The sequence below is a fragment of the Megalopta genalis genome, chromosome 11 (genome assembly GCF_051020955.1).
Source record: "Megalopta genalis isolate 19385.01 chromosome 11, iyMegGena1_principal, whole genome shotgun sequence".
Classification (NCBI taxonomy): Eukaryota; Metazoa; Arthropoda; class Insecta; order Hymenoptera; family Halictidae; genus Megalopta; species Megalopta genalis.
The window spans coordinates 13,501,350-13,528,467 of NC_135023.1; the positions used below are offsets into that span (position 1 = coordinate 13,501,350).

General features: G+C 39.5%; 1 protein-coding gene across 1 annotated transcript in view; it reads right to left on the bottom strand.

Moving 5' to 3' along the window:
* LOC117226179 (uncharacterized) overlaps nt 1-27,118 on the bottom strand; it is a 320,981-nt gene that overhangs the window by 281,519 nt on the left and 12,344 nt on the right. Inside the window, exon 2 of the mRNA XM_076525093.1 lies at nt 20,847-21,330. Within this exon, the coding sequence (XP_076381208.1) occupies nt 20,847-21,084 (238 nt within the window). The 5' untranslated portion in view covers nt 21,085-21,330. The remainder of the gene's footprint in view (nt 1-20,846; nt 21,331-27,118) is intronic.

The following is a 27,118-nucleotide window of genomic DNA, read 5'->3' on the forward strand; positions in this document are numbered from 1 at the left end:
CGGAATAGATCGACGCACGAGATCGGAAGCAGCCGGGTAAAATAATTTCGGGACTTGGCGGTCCGTGGAGCGGATCGATCGGTAATTTTTGAGCCGGAGTGCGTGGCCGATAATTGAATAATCCAGCGACCGCAATCACGTAATTGCGTGACTAACGGCGGCGGCGGCGGGTCGAGCCCGCTCGGCGATCAACATCAAATTTCATTGGGCGGCATTTAACGAGGCTTACCGGCAGGATTATTCAAATTTCCATTTGTCCGGAGAGGAGTAACCGCCGCGGGGCTTTTCGAGCCGCAAGCTCTCCGGCGCAAATAAAAAGGAGAATTCCGTGCCGGCTGGCGAGACCGATAGGACGGAAGGAACAGAAGGATGGACTTTGATTAAATTGCTTCGGTGCGGCGGCAAGAAATGCCCGGAAGGCGGCCGGGGCTGGATATATCCACGAGAGAGGGACTAGAGGAACTAGAAACAAGAAGACTAAGAAGGAAAAACAATAGAGACTGCCCGAGGAGGAAAGAAACGGTTCCTTTTCAATCGAGAAAGAGAGCGAACGGCCGCTCATTTCATTCGGTGAATGACGGCGGGTGGGGATAAGATGGCTGACACTGTAATGACTCCTGAAAATATTCGTCGACTTCGAGATCCTGGATCTCGATTGCACTTTCGATCGTTCCATCGAGCTGCAATTCAATTTTTTAAGGATCCTCGTGACATCGAAGCGTTGTTATTAACACTAGATTTACGGAGAACATAAAACAGCTGCTTCATATTAGTTTATAAAAGTGACAATAGGACATTTATTCTGATTTTTATCAAGTAATATTGTAACATTTGCCGTATGTAACATATAAATTGTCATACTTTATATTCTATAATAATAGAATAATAATGGTAAATTAAAATATTAGTATAAATCTAGTGTTAATAGACTGTGACTTGCGAAAAGTGTTCGAACAGCGTTTAAAATGATATAAATTATTGAATATTTTCCAGTTACTGCTTCATATTAGTTTATAAAAGTAACAATAGGACATTTATTCTGACTTTTATCAAGTGATATTGTAACATTTGCCGTATGTAACATATAAATTGTCATACTTTATATTCTATAATAACAGAATAATAATGGTAAATTAAAATATTAGTATAAATCTAGTGTTAATATACTGTGACTTGCGAAAAGTGTTCGAACAGCGTTTAAAATGATATAAATTATTGAATATTTTCCAGTTACTGCTTCATATTAGTTTATAAAAGTAACAATAGGACATTTATTCTGACTTTTATCAAGTGATATTGTAACATTTGCCATATGTAACATATAAATTGTCATACTTTATATTCTATGATAACAGAATAATAATGGTAAATTAAAATATTAGTATAAATCTAGTGTTAATAGACTGTGACTTGCGAAAAGTGTTCGAACAGCGTTTAAAATGATATAAATTATTGAATATCTTCCAGTTACTGTAAAGTTTTAATAAAAACATCATATTTCGCAGCATTTCTATAAAGTTTGGATCTATGTTCCATCGTCTTCCTAAACAATAGCGTGCAAATTTTTGCTTTCAATGATTGAAGTCGAGATGAATTGTTTCGTACATTGGAGAAACGTACTTTCGTTTTGTGGACGTAATATTAACTTTGCATGTAATACGTTAACGTTCGATGTAATGCTAACTTTGCATGTAATATTAACATTCGATGTGACATTAACTTCGCGCGTAATTTTAACATTCGTTGTAATATTAATATTATACGTGAGATTAACATTTGACGTAATATTAATGATTCACGCGGTACTAACCCCCGACGTGATATTAATATTTTACGTAGTATTAACGTTGAATGTAATATTAGCATTTGACGTAATATTAATATTTTATGCGGCATTAACATTCGGCGTAATCATTGTAACCCATATGGCCGGCAAACGCGCGCGTCAAATTAATTCGTCGTTCGTAATCGCTGGATTTAGTTCAATGACGGGGGACAGCCGAACGAATTAGATATGTCAAAAGTGACCGGATTAAACATACTGAATCGAGCCGTGCTCGATAATCGTCACCGCGCCCGCAGCCCTTCCATAAGCAACCAGATTATTAAACGAACAATTTGCCTAGCCGACGAGTTTCAAACAAAGCGCAGCTTAATCGACCGATACGCCAAACTTCAATCAACCAGCAATTAGAGTGTGTTATGGCAGTATTATGCAGTTAATCATCGGGCACGGAATTTACTGTATTTTACTCGCTTCTAATTTGTCTTTTCATTAGGCATCGACCGTCGTGTAATTACAATACCCGATGGTGTATCAGACGATCGTGTTTGGTATTCGATGAAATTATCAACAATTTGCCATAATTACCGTAACCGGTAGAAGCAGTATCACATCACGAGACCCTCAAATCGGTTCACGAGAAATTAATTTCATCGACAAAACTCGGTTCATGCGTTAATGAACGCCGATTCGCTAATGCTGTTAGTTCCAACCGATTCCTATCAAATCACTCACGTAAATATATCGATCGTACAATTGATGTATGCGTTATTTCGATTACGAAATTTAATCGTGATGCAAGATAATTATTCGTCCCTTATTAGAATTGTTTCGTTTACGGTGCGAATTTCGAGAATTTTAGGCGAAATGCGATACTTTTCTCTGTGAGAACGCGCTAGAGAGCCACGGCCACCATCCGGCCACTATTCGGCGACCATGCGGCCACTATTCGGCCACTATTCGGCCACTATTCGGCCACTATTCGGCCACCATGCGGCCACGGTGCGAAGCCGGCTGTAGCGAATTTCTTCCTAATTCGCGCTCAGAGTGCGCAAAAAAAGGACAATTTTGGGAGAAGAGATACGATTATTCGAGCCTTGCGTCTCGTTTTTATAGTCACCGATTGTCAACAAAAATTGTCGTTTTTTGTGCGTAATCTGAGCGCGAATTAGGGTGAAATTACTGTATTAAGTTTAAAGCAATTGATGAATTTATTATTTTTAAAAATTCGTTCAAATAATTGTCGCGAAAAAGACATTATTATCGCAAGCAAATTCTGATCCGCTTTGTAAATTCGCTGAATAAATCATGAATCAAATATTGCTCAATTCAATCACTGAATTAACCACCATCCTACCATGATCGATAAACGTAAGTTTCACATATACAACATACAATAGTATAAGGAAATCTTCACCTAGACAAACAATTTGAGATGCGACTTCTGAAAGGATTTTCACGAAATACGCAGAAAATAGTAAATAACATCGACTTGCTTTCATCCGAACGAATATCACTTTTCTTAATAATTTCGACATCGTGCTTAACATCAAAGATTCGCGCGAAAGCAAATTTTTACCCATCGTCACACAGCGGGGGAATCGTTTCCAGAGATCGAGCACGGCATTTGCATCCGGTGATTATATTTGCATCGGAAGAAAAGAGCAAGCCCGTCGACCGAAATCGAAATTCATTTATTCAGTCGAGTTCTCGGGGGTTCCCGGCCGCTGTAATTCGAACTGCTCGTTAAAAGTTAATACCTAGTCCCCGGGCGTGTTTGTTTTCAATCTTTTTACCTTAAGCCTCCGGCCCGTCTATTTCACTCGACAACAACGGTTTCCGCAACTGTTCCCCGGTCGGCCCGGCGTTTTCGGTGGCCGGGTTTCCATGGGAGAAGGCGGGCCGCGGCGCGGCGCGGCGCGTTCTGCGAGCGGAATTTTAAGCGGGCAGATCCAGGAAATTAGGAAGATTTGATCAGTCGGCCCCGGAATTACAAATAACCTCATTATCGTGGCAAAGGCACACGGCCGTGTCGAGACAGTTGCGATTTATACCGCCGAATTTCCTTTTTACCCGCGGCGCGCACGTGCGAGCCAGAGAAAGGTCGTTAGGTGACTTAAATTGAGCTCCGACGGCACTTAAGCAATCCTCCGCCCAACGGATATTTTATGATTCTTTTTCATGGGTGGTGTGTCAGAGTCTGGTTAACACGTTCAACGGAGATTATAAATTCCAGCAGGTCCCAAACAAATCGAAGTGGTTCGATTATCCCTGGATTTACCGAGCGCTAAAAGTAACGGTTTTATGTTGCTTCGTACAAATAACATGTATTTTCAACGATTTTTATTCTATGTTTAATTAAACAAATTTATTGAATGAAGTCCTCACAAATTAATTGAGACACTGGATGGAAAAAAGTCAAATACGCGTATTTAAGTTTTATGATTTATTACGTAAATTTTATTGTCGTATTATTTCGTATTACTTTTATCACTTCATGTCATTTTTGTTTTCTACTTCGATCATTTCTCCCTTCTACTTTTACTTATGGAAGCTATATTTACATGTATGAAGCTTTTCTATCCAATTATGTAACTATGTTTTCGATCTCATTTCTTCATGTCTGTGAAGAAAACATTTGTTAAAAAGGAATCTACACCTGATTGCTGATAGACGAATAAAGTGCATTCTAATTGCGCTGACTTGGTAATATGAAAACAAATAAAGATGATCAAGATGAAAACGTGCACAGTTCTACAGCCTGGCCAGCTACTGATTAGTGCGCATTGCTAATTGTAAGTGGACCTCGGCAGAGCTCGAGCGGAAGTCCATCAACATTTACATTGAAGTCTGGACCGTCTACAAGTGAAGTCGGGACCATCATTCGCGACTAGTTAGACGCGCTCATTAATTGGAATTCTATTGAACTGAATTAGAAATCTACAAAGAATCACCTTAAATCTGGAGCACGTGCAAGTAGAACTGCTCACGATTGCTCGAACATGTTCAATGGATGCATCACGATCTGCAGATTCTACGCGTTTATTATTAGAATAACTGAATAAAATATCATAGTGTAGAACATGCTTAAAAAAATTAAAGATCACTGCTATCTTCTCCTTAATTTATTAAAATTACTGAAAGAAGAAATATATATATATATATATCGATAATACGCGTTTATTATTAGAACAACTGAATAAAATATTTAAAAAATTGAAGATCACTGCTCTCTTCTCTTTAATTTATTAAAATTACTGAAAGAGGAGAAATATATATCGATTTCATTTCTGTTTCTTCCAAACGAGCTCGAAAGCTTTTATTTTCCATAAAGATCCGCAGTCGAATTATTAAAATATATAGCACAAATGATCTACCAGAAGAAAATGAAAAAAAAAAATGGGAAATCATTGTTCGCTATCGAAGAGCGTTATCCTGCCTGCGCAATGAAAAAAACGTTGCACACGAGTCAGCCAGCAGCCGCGGGGAAAGTGTATTATCGTGGAAGAGGTGTGCAGAGCACTGTAACGTTCCTCGCGGATAAATGTTTCTCCATAGTCGCGCTCGACTTCATCCTTCATAGCCGGCGCACTCGGTGGTTTCGTTTTTCAGCTTCCGTTTTACCGGGTTCAAGTCGGTCTCCCTGCCGTTCCGACCTGATATATTCCGGATTAATGCAAACGGCTAATGTTATGTTAATGTTCGTCGCGATGGTATTAGCGGTTCCCGGCTCGCATACCGTAAATACCGAACAGAATAATCCTCGTGTTAACCGGCACGACGGTGCCCGGCCACCAAGACGTAGGTGAATCCCAACCTTCTTTCCGACTTAGCCACTCCGCTTCGCCCTGGGATAAGGTTCGAAGGGAGAGAGGAGGTCCAAAGAGGGGAAGAGAAGGTAGATAAGAAGAGCTCAGAGTGCCGACCAGGGAATGAAATTGAACTGCGCACAATTTTCCAGACCGCCCCCCCCCCCACCTCTTTGAAATTCTTATCGGTACACGTTGCCGCGAGAAAATAATGACATCGGGAAGAATTGGCTGGCATCGTCGGAAAAATCATTCCCGTTCGATTAGATTCCATCGGCCTGGCTTGGTCACGGTTATTATACAGTTTGATTCAATTATTTGTTCTAAGGGGGAGGGGGGCGTTTGGGAAAGGATGAGCGAGAATCGTGTGACACGAGGAAAGGAAACTAATGATTATTGTATAGTCAAACTAATGATTATTGTATAATGACGGTTTATTTGTTGCGAAGACTCATTCAATTTATGACACAATAAGTAAGACACAAAACTAGAATTCGGAAGAACTGATTAAAAGAGGAAAGACACTTTCGTCTAACCTATGTTATTTAGAAATAACATATAGGCAATTTTTATTTTGTATAATCGAACTAATTTTATATATTTTATATATTCTATTGTGTAATAACGGTTTATTTGTTGTAAAGTCTTAGTCAATTTATGACACAATAAATAAGACACGAAACTAGAATTCGGAAGAACTGATTAAAAGAGGAAAGATACTTTCGTCTAACCTATGTTATTTAGAAATAACATATAGGCAATTTTTATTTTGTATAATCGAACTAATTTTATATATTTTATATATTCTATTGTGTAATAACGGTTTATTTGTTGTAAAGTCTTAGTCAATTTATGACACAATAAATAAGACACGAAACTAGAATTCGGAAGAACTGATTAAAAGAGGAAAGATACTTTCGTTCAACCTATATTATTTAGAAATAACATATAGGCAATTTTTATTTTGTATAATTGAACTAATTTTATATATTTTATATATTCTATTGTGTAATGACGGTTTATTTGTTGTAAAGTCTTAGTCAATTTATGACACAATAAATAAAACACGAAACTAGGATTCGGAAAAACTGATTAAAAGAGGAAAGACACTTTCGTCCAACCTATGTTATTTAGAAATAACGTATAGGCAATTTTTATTTTGTATAATTGAACTAATTTTATATATTTTATATATTTTATTATATAATGACGGTTTATTTGTTGTAAAGTCTCATTCAATTTATGACACAATAAGTAAAACACAAAACTAGAATTCGGAAGAACTGATTAAAAGAAGAAAGTCATTTTCGTCCAACATATATTATCTAGAAATAACGTAAGCAATATTTATTTTATATAACTGCCTACTACTAATTTATATGCGGATCTTTGTAGAACGTAAAAATTGTCTGGGTTAATTGCAAGCTTAAGAACCGATAGACATTTATTTCTCTGATTAATGATTTTCATTATTTAAATGTGTTCATTGCCCTGCATTCGACGTAACAATGTTTGTTGCAAATGCACAAAATCCATGGTCTCGGGTAAGATCGTGCTGTTTAATTGATTTCGTATACTTCATGCACTGTATTAACAGATAATATGCAAATTATACAGTCGACGTTAATGCACATTAACTTCCATCCGGTAGAAATAAAACACCACTACATAGCAGTTCTTAAATAAATGCCTTAATTTATCGTCGACTAAAGAAAGTACAGAAAAATTTAAATACATTAATAAATCACTTGGATGAAAGCTTAGCTAGAGCACTGTGCTTCTAAATTAATTTACATCAAAGAGTGTTTACCTGCATGGTGTCGCTGAAGCGTGTAAAACTTTCTCGCGATTACAAAAGTGGTACAGGAAGAAAATGAAAATCATCCGCGTCGTTCGTGACCGGAAGCGAACGGGGAAGAGAGCAAAGCAAAGTGAAGACGAAGCGGGTACGAGGTGAACGGGAATTAACAATATAGGCAGCAATTAACGCGACGAGGTTGCTCGTCGAGCTGCGAAAACAATGAATGGCGGACAAAAGGATAGGCCCTATTGTTCGGCCGATTCAGAAATACAATTAACGTTAGTCTTAATTTACGCGACAATTAACGTCAATCGATTCGACCGGGCCGGACGGGACCCGAACGCAATTAACGGTACCAGCGTGATTAACGAGTCACTGAAAACATTTATGCTATGGCAAACGCGAGCGGACGGTGCGCGACACGGTTGCTTCCCGCCCGCGTCTCAAAGTGTTTCCGGCTTGTTTTTAATGACTTATACGGAACGATAACTCCGGGCTGAAGTGCCGCGGCAGACGAGTGCGCCGTGTATGCCGGAGATCTTCTCCGTCCCATGCCAAGGGAACTCGGAAATTTCGAATTTCATTCACTTAACATCGTCAATTTGCGCGTGCCGTGCGAGACTCTCGTGCGCCCGCCGCTGCTACGAAAACAGTGTGAAATATCTTGGCGGAAGAGCTATAATCCTTGCCTTATAAACTTTTCGCTGGTTCGTTTCGTTAACGCGAAAAATTCCCCGCGGCATGCGCGCCGCTTTATTGTTAATCCCACGCCAACTGAAATAAACGTGTATAGCCCCCGATATTATGTATCGGGTTGTAAAGCAACCGCGCGCGTTCATGACTCTAATTTATCGATCCTAAAATGTTGGGTTTTCGCTGGCTGCACGGAAACGTGGCTGGAAACGATGATAATCGTCGTGGTTGAGATGCGACGCGATATTTCTACAGCTTTGCAAGATTAAACTGAATTTATATGAAACTTTCTTATCGAAACAGTTACCCGAATTTTATTTTTGTTGTACATCTTCATTTTCTGTATTTCCAGTGGTCTATCGTTACTATTTCTAGTGTTCTATATTTATTATTTCTAGTTTTCCATATTTATTATTTCAAGTGTTCTATATTTATTATTTCTAGTATTCCATATTTATTATTTCTAGTGTTTCATATTTATTATTTCAAGTGTTTTATATTTATTATTTCTAGTGTCCTATATATATATTATCTCTAGTGTTCAATATTTATTATTTCAAGTGTTCCATGTTTATTATTTTTAGTTTTCCATATTTATTACTTCAAGTGTTCCATATTTATTATTTTCAAGTGTTTTATATTTATTATTTTCAAGTGTTTTATATTTATTGTTTCTAGTGTTCTATATATATTATCTCTAGTGTTCTATATTTATTATTCCAAGTGTTCCATATTTATTATTTCAAGTGTTCCATATTTATTATTTTCAAGTGCTTTATATTTATTATTTTTAGTGTCCTACATATATTATCTCTAGTGTTCTGTATTTATTATTTCAAGTGTTTTATATTTATTTTTCTAGTGTTCCATATTTATTATTTCGAGTGTCCCATATTAACTATTTCTAGCGTTTTATATTAACTATTTCTAGCGTCCTATATTTACAATTCCAGAAATTCTGTATTTACCAATCCTGGTGCTCAATGATCACAGTCCCCGAAGTTCAGCTACGAAAGAATAAAAAATTGTCTCGCTTTAAAATAAATGTTACAGTGCGCAGACAGTCGAGCAAAATGATTTCCCTCCGCAGCCGCAGCAACAAGACGCTTTTCATCCTCGTTTGAATAACGCCGGCGCACGGATTCTTGCATCCAACAGATCCAACGGACCCCCGGCTGAATAATCGCAAAAATTAATCTCGAGATCCGTGGGATTAATCGGGCTGTTACACGGGCGACGCGTTAGTCATCGCGTTAAACATGTATCACCGGGGTATTGCAACGCCGAAGCAGCCATCGTTCCATCGTAACGGAAAATAGCAGATGAAAGTGGCAGCGGCCTTAAATCAGAAAGGCCGGTGGCACGGCGCGCGTTCATCGTATATCGGGGCCGTGTATCGAGAGCCGGCCCCGGTAAAACGGAGAGGCTCGTTACGTTCTCGACAATTAATTACCGTTCGTAAAACTGCGGGACGCGGACGATTTGTCTTCATTGGGGGGACGACTTATCAGGGTGGGCGCGGGGTTGCGATACGCGGCGAGGAAAGGGCGGCGGCCGATAAAAGAAGGGCTGACGGGCGAAAATGAGGAAAAAGGACAGCGGGACGAGGACGGGTCGTCGGGCTCGGGCCGTCAGCGGACACGGAGGGGAGGCGAAAGTAAATTTGCGAGGACGTAAAAAGGTGCCACCTTCGCCGTCCGCCGTCCTCTATCGAATCATCCATCAATTGCTTTATAATATCGAGACGTCGTTTGTCAATCTTTTTGTTCCAGCGGACCACTCGATATCGTACACACGCTGCATCGTCGGGCCCGGCGCTGTCAAAAAGAACGATTTTTAATGCGTAAATAATGGCTCGCGCGGAAAATATTTTGCGGCGGGACGTTTCCGTCGCGAGACGATTTTCGTGTCGCGTTGTAAAACGAAGAACGCTGAAACGTTTGTCGGGAACGAAATATATTCGAAAAATAAACATGCGGATCTTCGTGCAAAATAAAAGTCGTCTAAGGTAATTGCGAGTGACATAAATTAAATATTTTTCCACTTTTAACAATTGTGATGAGCGGGTAATGACGTAACAATATCCACGAATTCTTCTAATTAGCAAAATTAAGGGATCGAAAAATTTCGGCGGAGAAATTGCCGATGTTAGAACTGCTGTAACATCGTTAAACAAATCGTACCGAAACGAATCTTCGCTCGTTTTACAGAGCGAAGTCTCTACTTTTTTACCCTTGTCCCAATTTTATTTCGAGGTGCTTTTTTACCCGAATGCGGGGCGAAAATGTGAAGGTACTTTTATTTCACGAAAATTCTCCAACTTGAAACGCCTGCACGGAGTTTAATCAGCTTTTTTTCGGCTTTCTTTACGACGGGTTTCCCCTTTACGACGACCATCTAACTGTTCACGTGCGATTTTTTATTCCCGAGTTATCGCACTTTCAATGAAAATTGTGCAGAACTGGAGAAGGATAACTCGAGGTACCGAATTTCTACGTCCCAAATTATGCGAATGACGACGACAAGAGGGGACAAGGCAGCGGAGTGGAAGTACACGATATTAAATGTATTAACATATTTTCGACTCAAACATACGCTAAACATACACGAAAGACACACAGAACATTTACGCAATACACTCGAGGCACAAGTCCAGCTGTCCGGCGGTACAGTTTTCATTGAAAATGCGATAACTCAGGAACGAAACATCGTACATGAACTTTAAGATGGTTGCCATAAAGGGCAGACCTCCTGCTTTAATCTCGTTACAGACAGAAACCCGAAAACATTTTCTTAAACTTCGTGCAAACGTTTGAAGTTGGGGAACTTTTGCGAAATAAAAGTACCTTCACTTTGCCCCGCGTTCGAGTAAAAAAGCATCGCACGATAAAACTGAAACAAGAGTCAAAGAGTGGAGACTTCGTCCTTTAAAATGAGCAAAGACTTATTTCCGTGCGATTTTTTTTGATGAAGTTACAGTAATTCAAACACTGGCAAAATCAAATCCCTTAATTTTGATCAGGTTGTGATTTTCTACTTCCCAAAGAGAGTATGAAATATAGAATTATTTATCTGGGAAGAAATCAGGAAGTTGATAAAAAAAGGCGTAAACTTTGAAATATTGTCATCTGTAATATTCATTTTCTTGTGAAAAGCCGAAATTACTTTACGATCAGCTCAATAAACGAGAAAAATAAGAGCCTAAAAAAAAATGTATTATATCGTACATAAATCAAATGAAAACTTAGTTTCGCTTGTTTAAAAAAAATCTTAACAACACATAACTTTAACAATTGATCTGTGCTTGATAGAAAATCCTATATCTCCTGCCACAGTTTCTACTTACGTAATTACGTAAAATCGAACAGAATGGTTTCTGATTTTCTATGTAGTATATTTTTCCATGAAGAATCACTTCCGCTTGTCGGATTGTGTCACGGTATCGGATACAGCTTGTGTGGGGGCAGGTCTTGGAGGATGTAGTCAGTGACCGTTCAGGATGCCGGCCTGGAAACAGCTGCCAAGGAAACCACACGTCCTTCGGGAACTAATCGTTAACCGTTCACGTAGAAAATTGCTCGATCCTTTCTGTTGTTTTTCGGTGGCCGTCGGTTTTCACGTGCAATTGTGTTAGATCAGCGACTCGCCTCCGGTTTTCCACGTTCCTTAAAATTTCATTTCGTCTCTGGCTCTGCTGGAATTCATTGAGACCTCCGAACCCCGTTTCGTCATGGTGGTGTCGAGCACGATCTTCGATACACGCGCGAGAACCGAGCGTTACAATTAAACGATCGATTAACGCTTCGATTGCCACGTGAACAATCACCGTATTGGAACAAAAACTGAGAAGCTGAGATTCATCATGCGGGTCTTGAATAAAATGTTTTTGCGTTCGCTGTAGAAAATGGAAGTTACAGAAAAATGTATTTCTTCATTTGATAAAGGCATTATGTCAAAAATAATAAGACAATAGTTGTAGAAATCTTTAGAAGTCTTTACAGGTTTATCAACTAATTTTTATCATTCCTCTCTTAATAATTACGATCAATTGAAAATAATGTAAGAATGTCTTTAAATACTGCTAATCTTGTTACAGTATTGTATTTGACTTCTTGATTTTTGTCGTAGTGATTTATTATTTATTCATAATAATACTGCACTGATCTTCGTACCAGGATGGAAACAAAATAGCACGGTGTTCTTGTGATTCAAACAATTGTTTAAAAAAATAAATGATTTCAGACTGCTAATTCTGATTCTAATAAAAGTAATTGCTATGATAGATAGAATAAGCCAGAAATTTTGTTCTTTTATTGGAAGATCCTTTCACAACGAAGTAAAATAAAATATTAAAAATGAAATCTCGTGTTTTGCCAATTGATGAGTTAACACTTTGACTGCCACGCCAACCACCTAAAAAATGTCCTAAAATTGAAATTAAAATCTAAAGTTCTATGTCAAGGTTATGTCAAGATTATTTATATATTTATATAATTATTTATTTATACGTTTCTTCTTCAACATTCTTACGTTTTGTGGATCCTAATAAAGTTAGGAAATTATAATAGATGAGGGTAAAAATGAATTTCCAAATCTGAACAAATAATTCCGGCACCGATACATGGTTAATGCGACAGTCAAAGCGGTAAACGGCGTGCGAACCGGCAAAATAATTTCAAATAAAGCACGCAGGGTACACGCGCGAGCATGTGGTTTTCAAATGCGAAATATCGAGCACTGACGGTCTATGTATTACGCCTTGTGCGTGACACGTTTCGCTTTAAAGACTATTAACGTGTTAGTTGACACGAAACCATGACAATCGGTCAATTAGCTGTTTAATCACTTGCAGACCTGTCACTCAGCACGCCGCTGCAGCCGATTGATGTTGGCGCGGCGCGGACCTACAATCGAGATTACGCACTGCTGCTTGTATTATATTAAATTGCTTCGGGGACCGATCGAAAAAGATTTCGCGATGCTGTGCTTGACATGTAATATTATTATGGATCATTGAGTATTTAGCAATCACGCCATGTGCAATTGAAAGATAAAACACATTTCTGAAATTATGTTTTACACATCTAGAAAAATAGTACGTGTAGCTTCACGAAATAATTCTATGTAATCCATCAAACTTTATACAAATTATTCTATTTTAAAGTTTATTTTATAAATTTCTGTTGAGATTATTTATTTGTATATAGGTTCTACAATAGACTTGAATATAAAAGGTATACATATATACACATATATATATATATATATATATATATATATATATATATATATATATATACATAATATAATAGAAAAGTTATAACCACACTCGCTCTCACGGTTCTACTTGATGCGAAGCTCACACGAAAGTGAAAAACAGTCGCAACACAAACCACGCTCGATCACACAACCTGCAGGCATTGCTCACATGTATATTAGGGCGTATTTCCAACAATTTCTTAGCTAGTCGTATGTTTCCTACGAATTTAGTTATCTTAGTTACTTCATCCCATTTGTAAAAGTTGTTTTATTTGAGAAAGTATATTCGATGAGTTTCACGAGACATTTTAAACTGTTCACAAAATTTTTATCGTAATAAAAAGTTTAACATCGTACGATTTTAATTATTTAGATTTCTTTAATTTTACTGTCTGTAGGCTATATTTTATTTCGCGATATCTCGGACTGCATATTATGTGTCATAAGTTCAATTATACCTTGTTACTTTCACAAAAATTCTATATTAACCCGAACGTTTTAATGGCGATGCACAGCTAGTAGAACAGATCAGCAAATAGTCAGACAGTTAAAATAATCCCTCCAGCTTCACAAAATAAATCGAATCGCTCCTTCCAACGTAGAAAAATTGTTCTGCTTCAGGAAGTATCCGACGAACTTCACGAGATCCTCTAAATTGTTTACAAAGTTTCTATCGTAATATAAATTTTAATATCCTACAATTTTAGTTATTTCCATTTTTTAATTTTATTTTCTGTACGCGATAATTTACTTCGCGATACTGACATAAGTTCAAACATATCTTGTTTACTTTACAAAAATAATAATACCCCTGTAGTGACTGCAGCTAGTAGTATAGGTCCCTGCGTGGTCTGACATAAAAAGTAATTCGTCGCGCGCGTCCGCGTGATTTCGCAGGGATCTCTCGAACGTTTTCGCTTAATGTCGGTCATTAGTCAGCGTCGCGGCGCCATCGGGTAGCCGCGTGGGTTGTCGCCGGATCCCGATTTTGTGTGTGTGTGTGTGTGTGTGTGTGTGTGTGTGTGTGTGTGTGTGTGTGTGTGTGTATCCCGGTCGAGGCGACTCCGACGGCGGTTGAAACGAAAACGGGCCGATGACGAGGATAATAAGGACTCGTTAGCCGTCTGCGGATCCTGCGGAAGACCGGGGCTCGCTCCCCGGCCTTGTTCCGGCCAACTTTTTCCGGGCCGATTGCTCTCGTTTCCGCGGGGGCTGCGGGATCAGCTTTTTAAAATGCCGGTAATTTCCATTTTTAACGAGCCACAATGGATTCCCCGTGGCGCGCCGCGTCGGATTTATCTTCGCCGGCCCTCGTCCTCCGCCGTCGAACGATCGCGGATCGCATAAGCGAAATTAATCGCGCGAAACTGTTGAAAAACCGCCGGCAGATTTTTCTCCGGGCCGAGGTTGAAAAAGCCCGGGGGTCCGGCAACGAACTTACCACCCTCCTCGTTTCGCAATGAAGCCCGGTAATTGGTTGTTAATTAGAAACGCCTGTAAACTCATCAGCCGTGTTACAGCGCTCGGTCCTCACGCACGGCCCACCGACCGTCCGACCCCGGCGAACACGGCGCGTCTGTTGGCTATTAAGTATCGCGTGAATAATAGCTTTATGGAATTCGAAGGAACTTAAGAAAGTTTGTATATTAAAGTTCGTTAGTTGAATTATGAACTTCTAAATCGGAAAGTTCCGCGCCACCGTCGATGCTTCTTTTTCTTAATTACGAGGGACACGGCGACCCGTGAAACGGACCATGGAAGACCGTTCTGCGAGCAGAATCATAGAAAATTTTGCGGTAGAATATTTCCAGTTTGCGAACTCCTTTATCCGAAAGGTCGAAAATTACTTCTGCGTGCGGAAAAATTCATTCTGAGCCTCGGTTGCCGGGTCGTTTTAGCTCAGTGCATTTAAATGGCCATTTAATTGGTCAAGTTTCGAAAATTTGATTAAATAAATGGGCGTTTTATATCGGGTTGGCAATAAAGTAATTTCAATGTTTCAATGTGAAGTATAACTCAATTTTTTCTATACAAGGAATGAAATTTAATCAGTCAAACATTTTCTATTCTGTTCGATGACCTCTTATGCCATCTTTTTGGTAACTTCACGATTCCGCGCTCATAAAACTTCTGGTAAAAAACTTCCCGTAAAAAACTCAATCCAGTGCGATTTGAGGTTATCGTTATCCGAGACATCTTACGCGATATTCAATTGTCGCGTGTGATACATTTAACCTTTTTGCAATCTCTCGTACAAGATATATGACGATTCGATTCAATTATGGCTTTGATTTTGTCATCGTCAACTTCAGAAGGTCGACCAGAACGTTGGTCATTTTTAAGTGACAAATCTTCAAAACGAAATTTTTTATATCAATTCTGACACGTGCGTTCTGTTAAGCAATCGACGCCATAAACTTCACGTATTTCTTTGCGAGTCTCGGCCACATTCTTGCCTTTTTGAAAATAAAAAAGTAAAATGTGTCGAAAAAGTTCATTATTGCACTCCGTGTTAAAATTGACAGCAAACTATCACTTGTAAACGAAACACTACACGGAATTCGTTTCTATAGTAACCTAAACGTGTCCACTACCAAAGCTGAAGACAAAAAATTATAACCTTATCAAAAGGACGACAATGCAAACATAACCCTATCTATTGGTGCAAACCGAAATTACTTTCCTGTCAACCCGATACTCGGAACAACGCACAGATTAATAAGTCTACACGAAGTATGTACAAAAATATGTGCGAAACAATTAATAAATAAACCCGAGAATCGTCATATAAGTTGTGCAAATGATCCGACATCCGAGGATTAACACAACTCGCTAACAAAGTTGCGGAGACGATCTCCGCCAAGAAAAAAGCGACTCCAAACAACCCGAGGATTCGCTCTTTCGTAGAACTCAGAACATTTTTGGGACACCGTGTATACCGCTGCCGGTTACGTCGCGGCAGATCAAGCCCACTCGCAGCGGGCATTAAAGGAGCACAAGGATTTCAGGAGAATAAGCCACAGGGGGTCGACAGCGGCGCGCCGAGGCTCGCGGGGTAAACAAAAACGAGAATGGAAGGGGGTGAGAGACGGACGCGGGAAGACACGGGGAACGAGAACACGTAGAGAAGCGACCAGTGGAAGAAATAAAAGTCGAAAGGTGGGGCCGAGCGGGCGAGCGAGACGAGACGAGCGAGGGAAATAAAAAGAAATTGTCATCGTCCGGGTGGTTGCAACCACCCTTGTAACCGTTCCCCCTCCCGAGCCCCTCTCAGCCGGCCCCACCCACGACCGAGCTTTCCTCGGTCCCGCTTTACAGCCACTGTCATTTGTTTTTACGTTCGCTCCATGTCGTTCCTGAAAATCCTTCGCCTGTCGCGGACGCCGTTCGCCCGTCTCCTCGTCCTGCGAGATTTCGTCTTGCGAGCGATGCCGTCTCGAGGCGGAAACGGAAGCTGGTACCGTGCACGCGCGTGCGCGCGCGCGCGCTCTCGAGAACTTCTGGAACGCGCCGGCAATCTCGGGGAATAAGAAGGAGCCGCGAAACTGACAGAAAATTTCGAAGTCTCCAGATAAAGCTAGTCCCTTCTCCTTGGCTGGTCCGGCGACGGAGTTTCTCGGGTTCGAGCGGAGAGAAGTTTGCACCGAGCGGAACAGAGCAGAGTCGAGCAAAACGGAACGGAGCGGAGCGGAACAGAGCGAGCCGGAGCGAGGCGGAGCAGAGCGAAGACGCGCGCGTCGAGCCCGCTGTTTTCTATATTTGTCGGAGTGTTGAACTCTCGCCGCTGGTAAAGTTCTCGGATGAAATTCTGTTTAACTGCAAGATCAACCGAGGATCTCGGTCCGATATTAACCCCCGCTGGATATTGACTTTGCCAGGGTGGCTGCTAGCCATCACCAGCGGTCACCGGTTACACGCGGCTGCGGATCATTTACCGGCACGGATTAATAATACCGCCGTGTTTTTCCGAACTGGCGCGGTCGAATAGTTCGGCGAGCGTGTTTCAAGATTAAATCCGTGACCGGTCGGTCGGGCTTCCAGTCTGGCTACGAAAGTTTTCGTTCGCGAGACCAGAAACATTGTTCCCCGTTTGGTATCGTGTTTTGTCTCTGAACGAACGGAACGGGTTCTCGGGCATTCTTCTCGCTTGCTGCAGGTCGTCCGATCCTCGGATCCTGATTTGAAAATACGAACGATCATGATACGTCGTTTGAAGACAGTCCAGCGAATAAATTTTGTTCAAGAATGCGCGTGCCCCATAAACCCAATGTAATTGTCCAGAACCATAATGTGAGCCGTTTACTTTGAAAGTGACATAAGTCACTTTGTTTTTAAGTCGACATATTTAAGGGTTTGCGTTTTAACACGTTTAAAAATATGGATGCTAACTTTCGAGAAGATTTACTTGTATTTGTTATCTCAGGATACTGATATTTTTCTCAGTATAAATAATTTCGTGTAAACATTAAAAAATCACCAAAATTCATTACGGTAAAGTGACTTATGCCACTTTCAAAATAAACGGCTCATATGTGATAAAATCTTTCGATGCAACCACAATTTGTATCTTGCAAGAAATTATACATTTTAATCTTGTGAGAGACAATTATGATTGTCCCGTGCTATTGTAAATGGGTATAACCAGCTGTCTTCTTATGGTGTATCAGTTATGATTGACTAACAAGTCCCATCAAACAACTGTTATTTCTGTCGCAATGTACTATATACGGATATATTCGCACAGAACTATGTATAGTACAAGAAGATATGGTTAAAACAGTATTCTGCTTAGAAAAATTAAGTAGACACTCTTAAAAATCATAAATAATAATTACTACTTTTCTTTAACTGCTCTTCTATATGTGTATTGTAAGCAATAAATGATAGCCCATGTAACAATGGTCTAATTTCTTTGCCCGAGATCGACTGGATAAATTCCGATTGGTTGCCAGTCGGATTTGGATCATTGTCCCGTTTCAACGAGAAGAATGCAGCCTTCTTTCGGGCGGATTCGGGTTTCGCGATGGTTCCTAGCAGCTCCCGCTGATGGCCGGAGATTTTGAGGGGGGAGGACGAGAGTAGGAGAGAACGTGATTGAGGATCTCGGAGCCCCCGGATAAAGGTTTTCTGCTTAAACTTTATACGAAAAACTTTCCAAGAAAATAAAGGAGAAAGTTCGAGCTTATTTCCGTCGAGAGACCAGCTAGCAAGATAGGGGGTGGTCGGCGGGAGAGGGGGGGACGAAGGTGATAAAGACAGTATCGCGTATTAATTTCGCCCGACTATTTAATTAGCAGGGCCTAAGTAGAGAAGATAAGAGTTTAATGAATACAGATAGCCTTGTAATCCTAACAGTTTTCTTCTTTCCTTCTTATCTGACTCTTCGCCATGACTCTTTGTTCCTTAAGGGAACAATGGAAAGGTTTAAGCGCCCCGCGTAAAAAAAGCGCACCGTCGCCATGGCGACAAAGGATTTCTTCCGAGCCCCGCCTTTTTTTGGGTTTACTGACAGATTACACAGTGAAATGGAGTTCATTGTCCAATCGTACTGCGGCTTGGTGCGACGCATTGCAAATAGAAGACATTCGATGACTGTCGGCTGTCTTGTGCTCGGATGTGCGCGAGTTCTTTGTGGAAAAATTCTTGGATAGATTAATGCTTTGTAATTAGGTATATTGATAGATGAATACTATATACAGTAATTTCTCCGAGAAATGTTCAGAGGTCGGAATTGAAACCGGCAGATTCGAGGATACCGAGTCGCGATTCTTCGGGCCGACTCGGGCGACTCGTTCTTATAGAAACTCGGAACAGTTTGACAGAAGCGGCCAGCATGCTGGTGTACATTGATATGAATACATAGTAATTCTAGAATAAGAACGATGACTTACCTTTTTTATTTCTAATTTCTTGCTACGATTCGAAGACAATTCGGAGGCCGCGTGACACGATTCGAAGGCAATTCGGAGGCGGTTGATACGATTATTCGAGCTATGCGGCTCGTTTTTATAGTTACTGATACTATAAAAACGAGACGCAAGGCTCGAATAATCATATCGCCGCTTCCCAAATTGTCCATTTTTGTGCGCAATCTGAGCGCGAATTAGGGAGAAATGAATGTACCTACCACGTACCTTGTCGATCTGCGGTTTTTCTTACCTAACTCACATCCAAGCAGACAATTTTTCGTTCTATTTCGAGAACTACGTCGACTCTTAACCTCGACGTAGTAATGAATTATATAGGCGTAGGATTATCACAGGGAAATTCACAGCAACCCGAAATATGGCATTTCCGGGAGAAATTACTGAAATATGTATACTATTGTTATGTCAAGGTTATGTCAAAGTTATGTCAAGGTTATGTCAAGGTTATTGATAATATTCTTCATATTTCTCTAACAAACATATCCCTTACATCCTTTAACACGATTATTATTTATTAAATTAGCTTTGCGAATCATTCGTTGAACTGTGTTCGGACACGGAATTATTTAAATTGAAATATCATTTACGTACTTTGTTAATCTTCACTGTACACCTTGGTTAAATATTTCATATGTTGACCTTGACATGACCTTGACATAACCTTGATATAACCTTGACATAATCTTGACAAAACCTTGACATAACCTTAAGATAACCTTAATGTGTCAAGGTTGTATTCAAGGTTATTCTGAACGTTCTATAGTAAAGGTGAACAGCGTTTTTCTTAAAAATATCACTGTTACGTAGTAAAAAGAATCCGGAAAGTTCTCGCTTCGTGACTTGTTCAATACTTCGAACGCGGCTCGAGTCCGTCCCGACCATCTGTCAAAGCCTCGTGCTGCGGGCTCTCGAACTTCGCGCCGTCACCTCTCATTGGTCTGTGTTTTCCGTTAATAACTCGTAAACAAAGCCGCAGATCGCATTTTCGCAAAGGAAAAAGTTACTTCAAATGACCTCAGCTACCCCTCATTTTCGGCTGTGAAAATAATTGTGGAACACCCTTTATAATAAGTGCTCCGACAGATTAATACTTCGTAACAAGTACTCTGATAGATTAACAATTTATAGTAAGCATTCTGACAGACCAATGCGTTAGTAGATAATTATTTCAGCAAGTTACTATTGAACACTGAAACAACAAATGAATACTCAAACAATTAAATTACTTGAATTACTTAGAATACTTAAATAAATTAGTTGTCAGATTAACACAAATTGCAGATAAATATTATCATTCTCAGATAGATGTATCCTCTGACAAATGAAGTTATTGATACTTTCGTAAACTAACAGGTGAACATTCCAATTTCTTTGACTATCAAATACTCTACACGAGCGATAATTTCGATAAATAAAGTTTTGTAACAAGTTCGAGTACTCTGACAAAGTGTTTGGTCATTGTTGTGCACATGTTTCATGTACAATAAATACATAAAGACTCGCAATCATTTTATGAGAGCATCGATGTCACTTAGAAGAGAAATAATCGATAAAAAAATCGAAGAAGTACTCACGAGCTGTAAAATTCGCTGGCTTGACGATCTTCGGGCAGACCCTGAAGAGGCCCAACTTGAACCGCACACTCACGGCGTTCGCATAACTACGCGGTAGATAAGGAAGATTCAACTTCTCCTCGGTGTGGAGCCATGCAGGGCCTAAAAGGGCCGTGCTTAGGGCAGCCAGCGCCGCGATCCCGCAAACGACACCGCACCTGGTCAATCTGATGCCACCAGGGCCACCCGAGCAACACATCTTTCGTCTCTGTGATTCCTCGCTTCCTTCAGGATGACATTCCCAGCCAGAGGAATCACCTCGTCGAATTCAACATCCCCGGCCTTTCGTTACGACTGAACACTTCCCTTGAACTGCGACACATATCGTACACCGCTTGCAATACCGTTCAGCGCACTGTCCTTCGATTCGCGGGCCACTGATCGCACTTGGAATTACATCCGAAATTAAGGGTCCTTGAAGCCGGGATGTCCGCGATTGTCCATCCTGAATCAAATAGAGAGGAAACAAGAGTTAGAAGAATAACAGTTTGCAAGGTAGACGATTTCTTAAGTCGTTATATTTATTTATATCTTATATTTATTTATATGATATTAATTTATATTTTATATTTCATTAATCTTATTAATTTATATTTTATTTATATTTTATTTATATTCTATATATTATTATTACAGTTTTAATTAGCCTTAATTTATGAAGAATGTCTGATCTTAGAATTTTGCAGACCTTTTAGAAATTTCTAATGTTTTGAGACAGCGTGATAAGCTTTATTCGGCACGCTGTTCGTTAATTCTGCACTTCAAATTATAATTCTTAATCAATTCTTCGTAATTAATGCGTGCGCAATGACGAGCTTCCATTTTTCGATACGTCTTTTTTAAAATGCTCGTTCGAACGTTCGATTCCGCAATACAAACGTCAGGCCACATAGTGCGCGTTACATGATACTAAATACTTTATTCTAAATAACGATTCATTATTTTTCTGGATTTTGTATTGCTCGGAGCTCCGGAATGCATAATGCTATCCACGGCTCATGTCCGATGGTAGTTTAAATATTTGAATATGCATAAGATCGTCCCGCTAGTTCCCAGCTACGTCTTTTTCAGCATATCACGATTTTTCAGGTAACCGAGATTTCGTTATTTTCGTATTTTGTTCTTCGTTAGACCGTATTGCAACGATAAATTGCTTTCGCTTTTCATATACCGCGATATATACTATAGAGTTAGATATTAGTTAATTAAACAGATCAGTTGCAATACAGAATTTCAAGAAATAAAATATTCTCTTATCTTAATGATTGGAAACGTAAAATATAATACATTAACCTCTACCTTAATTTTAATTTGCAAAAAAAGAGGAGGTCGATAGAAATTATTCTCTCACTGACAACAAGATCACTTTCGAAAAAACGCTGTTCTTAAATTCTCTTGATACTTTCACTATTCCGTATCCATAGACGAATGCCACTAATTTTTTGCTAATTTTTAAAATTCACTTTTATTGTAATCGATTCGAGCAAACTGAATGCTACTAGGATTTCTAATACATAAAAGAATTAAACTAATATTTCCAGCAATAAATTTTATCTTTCTACTTTCAATTTCGTTCACTAATTACCTTGAATTTGTGGGAATTTTTGTGATTAATTTTCGGCACTTAAGTGCTTGACATAATTCAGGTGCGAAATGTTTCTTATTGTATTGAATGAAAATTCTCTAATCCAAACAATTTCGACGCGATTAATTCATACAACAGCAGTTCTGCTAAATTCAATATTTGTTCTTTGGAATAAAATTTGAATCGGTACTCAAATAAGTTCACCATTAACATGCTCATAACACAGTGCGTTTCTATTGTTCCCCGCACTCTCGATTTTCACGAGAACATAAAGTGCACCTTAGACCAGTGGCGATTTGTCAGTAGCGCAGCGACGTCGTCGTCCTTGTTCGATGAAAGCAGCATAATCCGGCCGCGATAAGCCGTCGAGTTTGACTTTATCGAGCCCCGCGCGGGAATTCTCGTGTCCGTCGCGTGGCGTCACGGTTTAATTCGCAATGAGCCTCTCCTCGAGATTCGGAATCTCACGGATTCTCGCGCCGGAATAACAGTTCCAGTCGCACATAAATAGCTGATGCTAAACTCGCCTAAAATCCTGCCGCCTTCACGACTTATCGAGCGTAGCTTCTTTCACCCGTTGCACTATATAACACCGAGTCAGTTTTTGACGAAGATTTCCTGCATAATCTACTAAATACGAATGTTGTTCATTTATTCGAATTGAAAATACAATTTGGTACTTCTGTTATGAAAGCAAATTAAAGCATACAAACAACAAAAGTCATCTCGTTTTATCGGGGAAATTATTAAGGACGAAAAAGGGAGATTTAACGTAGCTGCGAAAGAAATTATAACGCAACGTGTTAACACCTGAACGGCGAATTTTTTAAACAAAAATATAACTGAGTATATTACATTATAATTTTTTATTATAATTATATTAAGCTTATATATAAATTATAAGCTATAAATTATAAGCTTGTATAAAGCTTATAATTTTTTGCTTATCAATTTTTTGTCAACGTATTCTTCAGTCCGTCTGGACAGTTTTTCTACAAATCATAATGAGACGTGTGCAAATTGAAGTATAAATATTGTTATTCGGCTGTCTAACATTTAATCAAAATTTTCACACGTTCCGTTATGTTCTGCTGAAAAATTAACGTGCTCAGAAAGAGTACCTTAAGAAGTACGTCGAAACGAATTGATAATTGAACTGATAAATGATCCTAAGCACACTAAACGATATTTTCGTCGGAATAGTTCGCCATTCGAGTTTTAAATTACACCATACTTCGTCAATCAGGTAACATCGCGGGAAGACCACGAAGTGATCGGCGCATTACTAGAATTCGCGGCGCGGTTTCCCAAGGAAAGGATAACCGCCGTGAAAACGAAGACATCGAAGATATTGATGAGGCTGTATCAACAGATGGAACTTCTAATTCAAGTGAAGTAACTCGTTCGCATTATTAAAACTCGTGTCCAACTTTTTAACAGTCGCGCGGGGCAAGTTCCATAACGAATTCCGAAGCACAATCGAAATTTGCAATTTAAAGTTAACAGGAAACTTGTATTCCGCTCCCCTTTATCAGATACAAGTCTGATGGATATAAATTGCGTCTCCTGCCACCGTGAAACTGCAACAGGAATGGCGAACTCTGACTGGAAATATGCTAACTGATTTATTACATTTTTCGAATATTTAATTTCCACGGTTCCGTTGCATAAAATTACACTAAACGGATAGTATACCATGATCATTGAAGTATTAAAGACAATCGGATGAGGACTGCGAGGGAAAGATTCTGCGGGATACCCGGACTATTTTATTTGAATTTTTCGATTTTATCGAAAAGGTAAATAAAAGATATAGTTTATACGATACCATGAAAATTTAGAGTGACTCTAGCTTATCGATACAATAAATTGCAAGTAGAATGTTCTTTAAAAAATCGAATCGAACGTGTAACAACCAGAATTCAGATTTTATGCATTTCTGACTCCGAAAATACTGTCTCATTATAATCAATTTGCTGATATTATTCCAAAACGAAATAACTTTTTACTCGACTCCAATTTGTTGTAATGAGCGTAAACAACTTTCATTTCCTATAAAAATCCATTCTCCAGTAATAAAAGTTATAATACAAATACACATCTAGTGCTTTTGTTCAGATTACTTCTTTTACAGCTTTTTCAGTGTCACTTTCAATTCGACTCCAATTTCTTCTAATTAACCTAGACAATTTTGATTTGTCAAGAAAATCCGCGGTCTATTAAATGACGATTATAAATAAAATGCACTGCTTTCGTCTAATTATCTGTTTTACCGTGTTTTACGGTGTCGCCAACAAAAATATTCGCAGTACATAATCCGACGTGACGAAACAACTCGAACCGACTCGTATAAGAATCGAACGGAATCTATCGCGCATATGTCAGTCATGAAGTGGTCGGCCGCGATCGTTAGCGCTGCTGGCCATTTAAAACAAATTCACACGGCGGCTTTCCATTCTCTTTTTCATCTGGCCGGGCCGTTGTCGGCCTGATCTGTTTCGCAGTCAGCGAATTTCGCGCGCGCTCGTGTTGGAACATCCGCTGGTCGGACACCAGCATCAATAAAACTAGCTCAGCGACGTTTCTGATCCGGTAAACAACCGGTTCTAGTATTCTTTGCCTGTCCCAGTGACAGCGTTCGAAACAGTGCCGCGCTAGAATTCTAATTTTCCCTCGGTTTGGCTTCCTCCTCGAAAAAACGAACGCCTCCAACAAATTCTCGATTATGTTATTCGCCGCGACAATCGTCCCTTTTCATCATTAGCACGAGCAACGATTAATTCAACTGCCACGCTGTTAATTGCACAGCCATTAAGAGCTGCAGAAAACTTGCATTTCACGCGAACTCTATAAAATTATCCACGCAATAACTTGAAAATAAAGCCAATAGACGTGGATCGGTTCTGATATTAACAAGCAGACTCGAAATTTTTCACTTTTGCACAGAATCCACGAATCAATTCCAACCACCGAAATTTTCACAATTTTATCGAAATTCGATTTAGAATGATTCTAACTTATCGATACAATAAATTTCAAGTAGAACGTTCATTAAAAAATGGAATCGAACGTGTAACAACCAGAATTCAGATTTCATGCATTTCTGACTCTGAAAATACTGTCTCGTTATAACCAATTTGCTGATATTAAAAAAATCGAAATCGCTCAGTTTATATTCATGGATCGCGCGAAAATTTTCATCTCTCGCGAAGCCTACAAAATTATCGTAACTGTAAAGTAAAATTGAATAGCATTAAAATTATATACAATTAAAATTTAATATAATCAGACACCGAAGCAAATCGCATTGAAGCAAATCGCATTCGCAGCCTGCATTTTCGTCACGATTCTTCCGACCGGAATCTACGAAAATATTGCAGGCCGTTCGCGGGACAAATTGGCAGAAACAAATCATATCGTAAAACCATCTGCGCAACGAGATTTGTCAGAGACAGCGCCGACTGCTAAACACGCAGATTCGACGAGTCGTTCGTATCCGGCCGTGGTTCGCGTTATTTCACGACACAACGACTCGCAGCTCGCGCTCTCGCGATTCCTGACTGACCCGACGTTTGAGCGACGTGTACACGCGGCGGCGTATGTAGGTTTTTCGTATACAGGGGGGCCACGGCACGCGGCATCGTAAACGGGAATTTACTTCCGCGAGAATATTTCCGGCGTTCGTAAATACGCGGAGAGGGCTGACTCGCAGCCGTCGCGATCGCGCGCGAATTTCAGCCCCGGCAAGTTTACAACGATCGCTCGTTCTAAGCAGCTGTGCCGCGGGACTCATTGAAATCCACGGATTTTCGGAAGTTGCGCCTCGCAAATTGTCCCGCCGCCATTGCCACCGGTGACGCTTTCCTCTCTCTCTCTCTCTCTCTCTCTCTCTCTCTCTCTCTTTTTCTCTCTATCACGCTCCAGCGTCGCGCGAACCCTCGCGCTCTAATATTCGTCACCGGGTTGCGGATCTTTATGCGCTCATGATGTTTGTAAATTTTTGAGGCAGGGCGGAGGAGCCAGTTACTGTGCCCTGTTAGCAGCCCTCGGGAGTTTTCGCTATTAAACAGAACTTCAGCAATTTAAATGACATTTCTTGACTTCAAGGTAAGTATCAAAGTTTACGGTATAATTACGCTAGCTCACACAATTTTCAGAGAGATTGCAACAGCTGACTGGTTAAATTTAACATGGATATAGCTCGACTTGACCACTTGAATTGATTAGAACAATGAAAACGAAAAATACACGATGCTTTCAATTTTTTTTGTTTGAGCTCGTAACAAAAATTTAATGACAATTTTATTAATAATAAAACCGCATTGCGGTTTGTCGATTTCGATAACTAATTTTGTCTCTTATCACGTTTGCTTATGTATTATTATATTTATTTATGTAATTATTATATATTAATTGTTTGTAGCTCGTAACAACGTTTGTAGTGTATTCTAGTAAATATTGATCGTCGTTTTTATTATTCACATCATATTTATTGATACGTCAGTGTAACATTTTGTAATATAAAAAACGAGGACCCCATTTCGGAGTTAAAATCACAGTTATCACGTAATGATTGCGAATAGACGAACTGTGAATAATGAACTCGCAGCATTTATGACAGGAATGCATAGCTGCAATTTGATGCAAG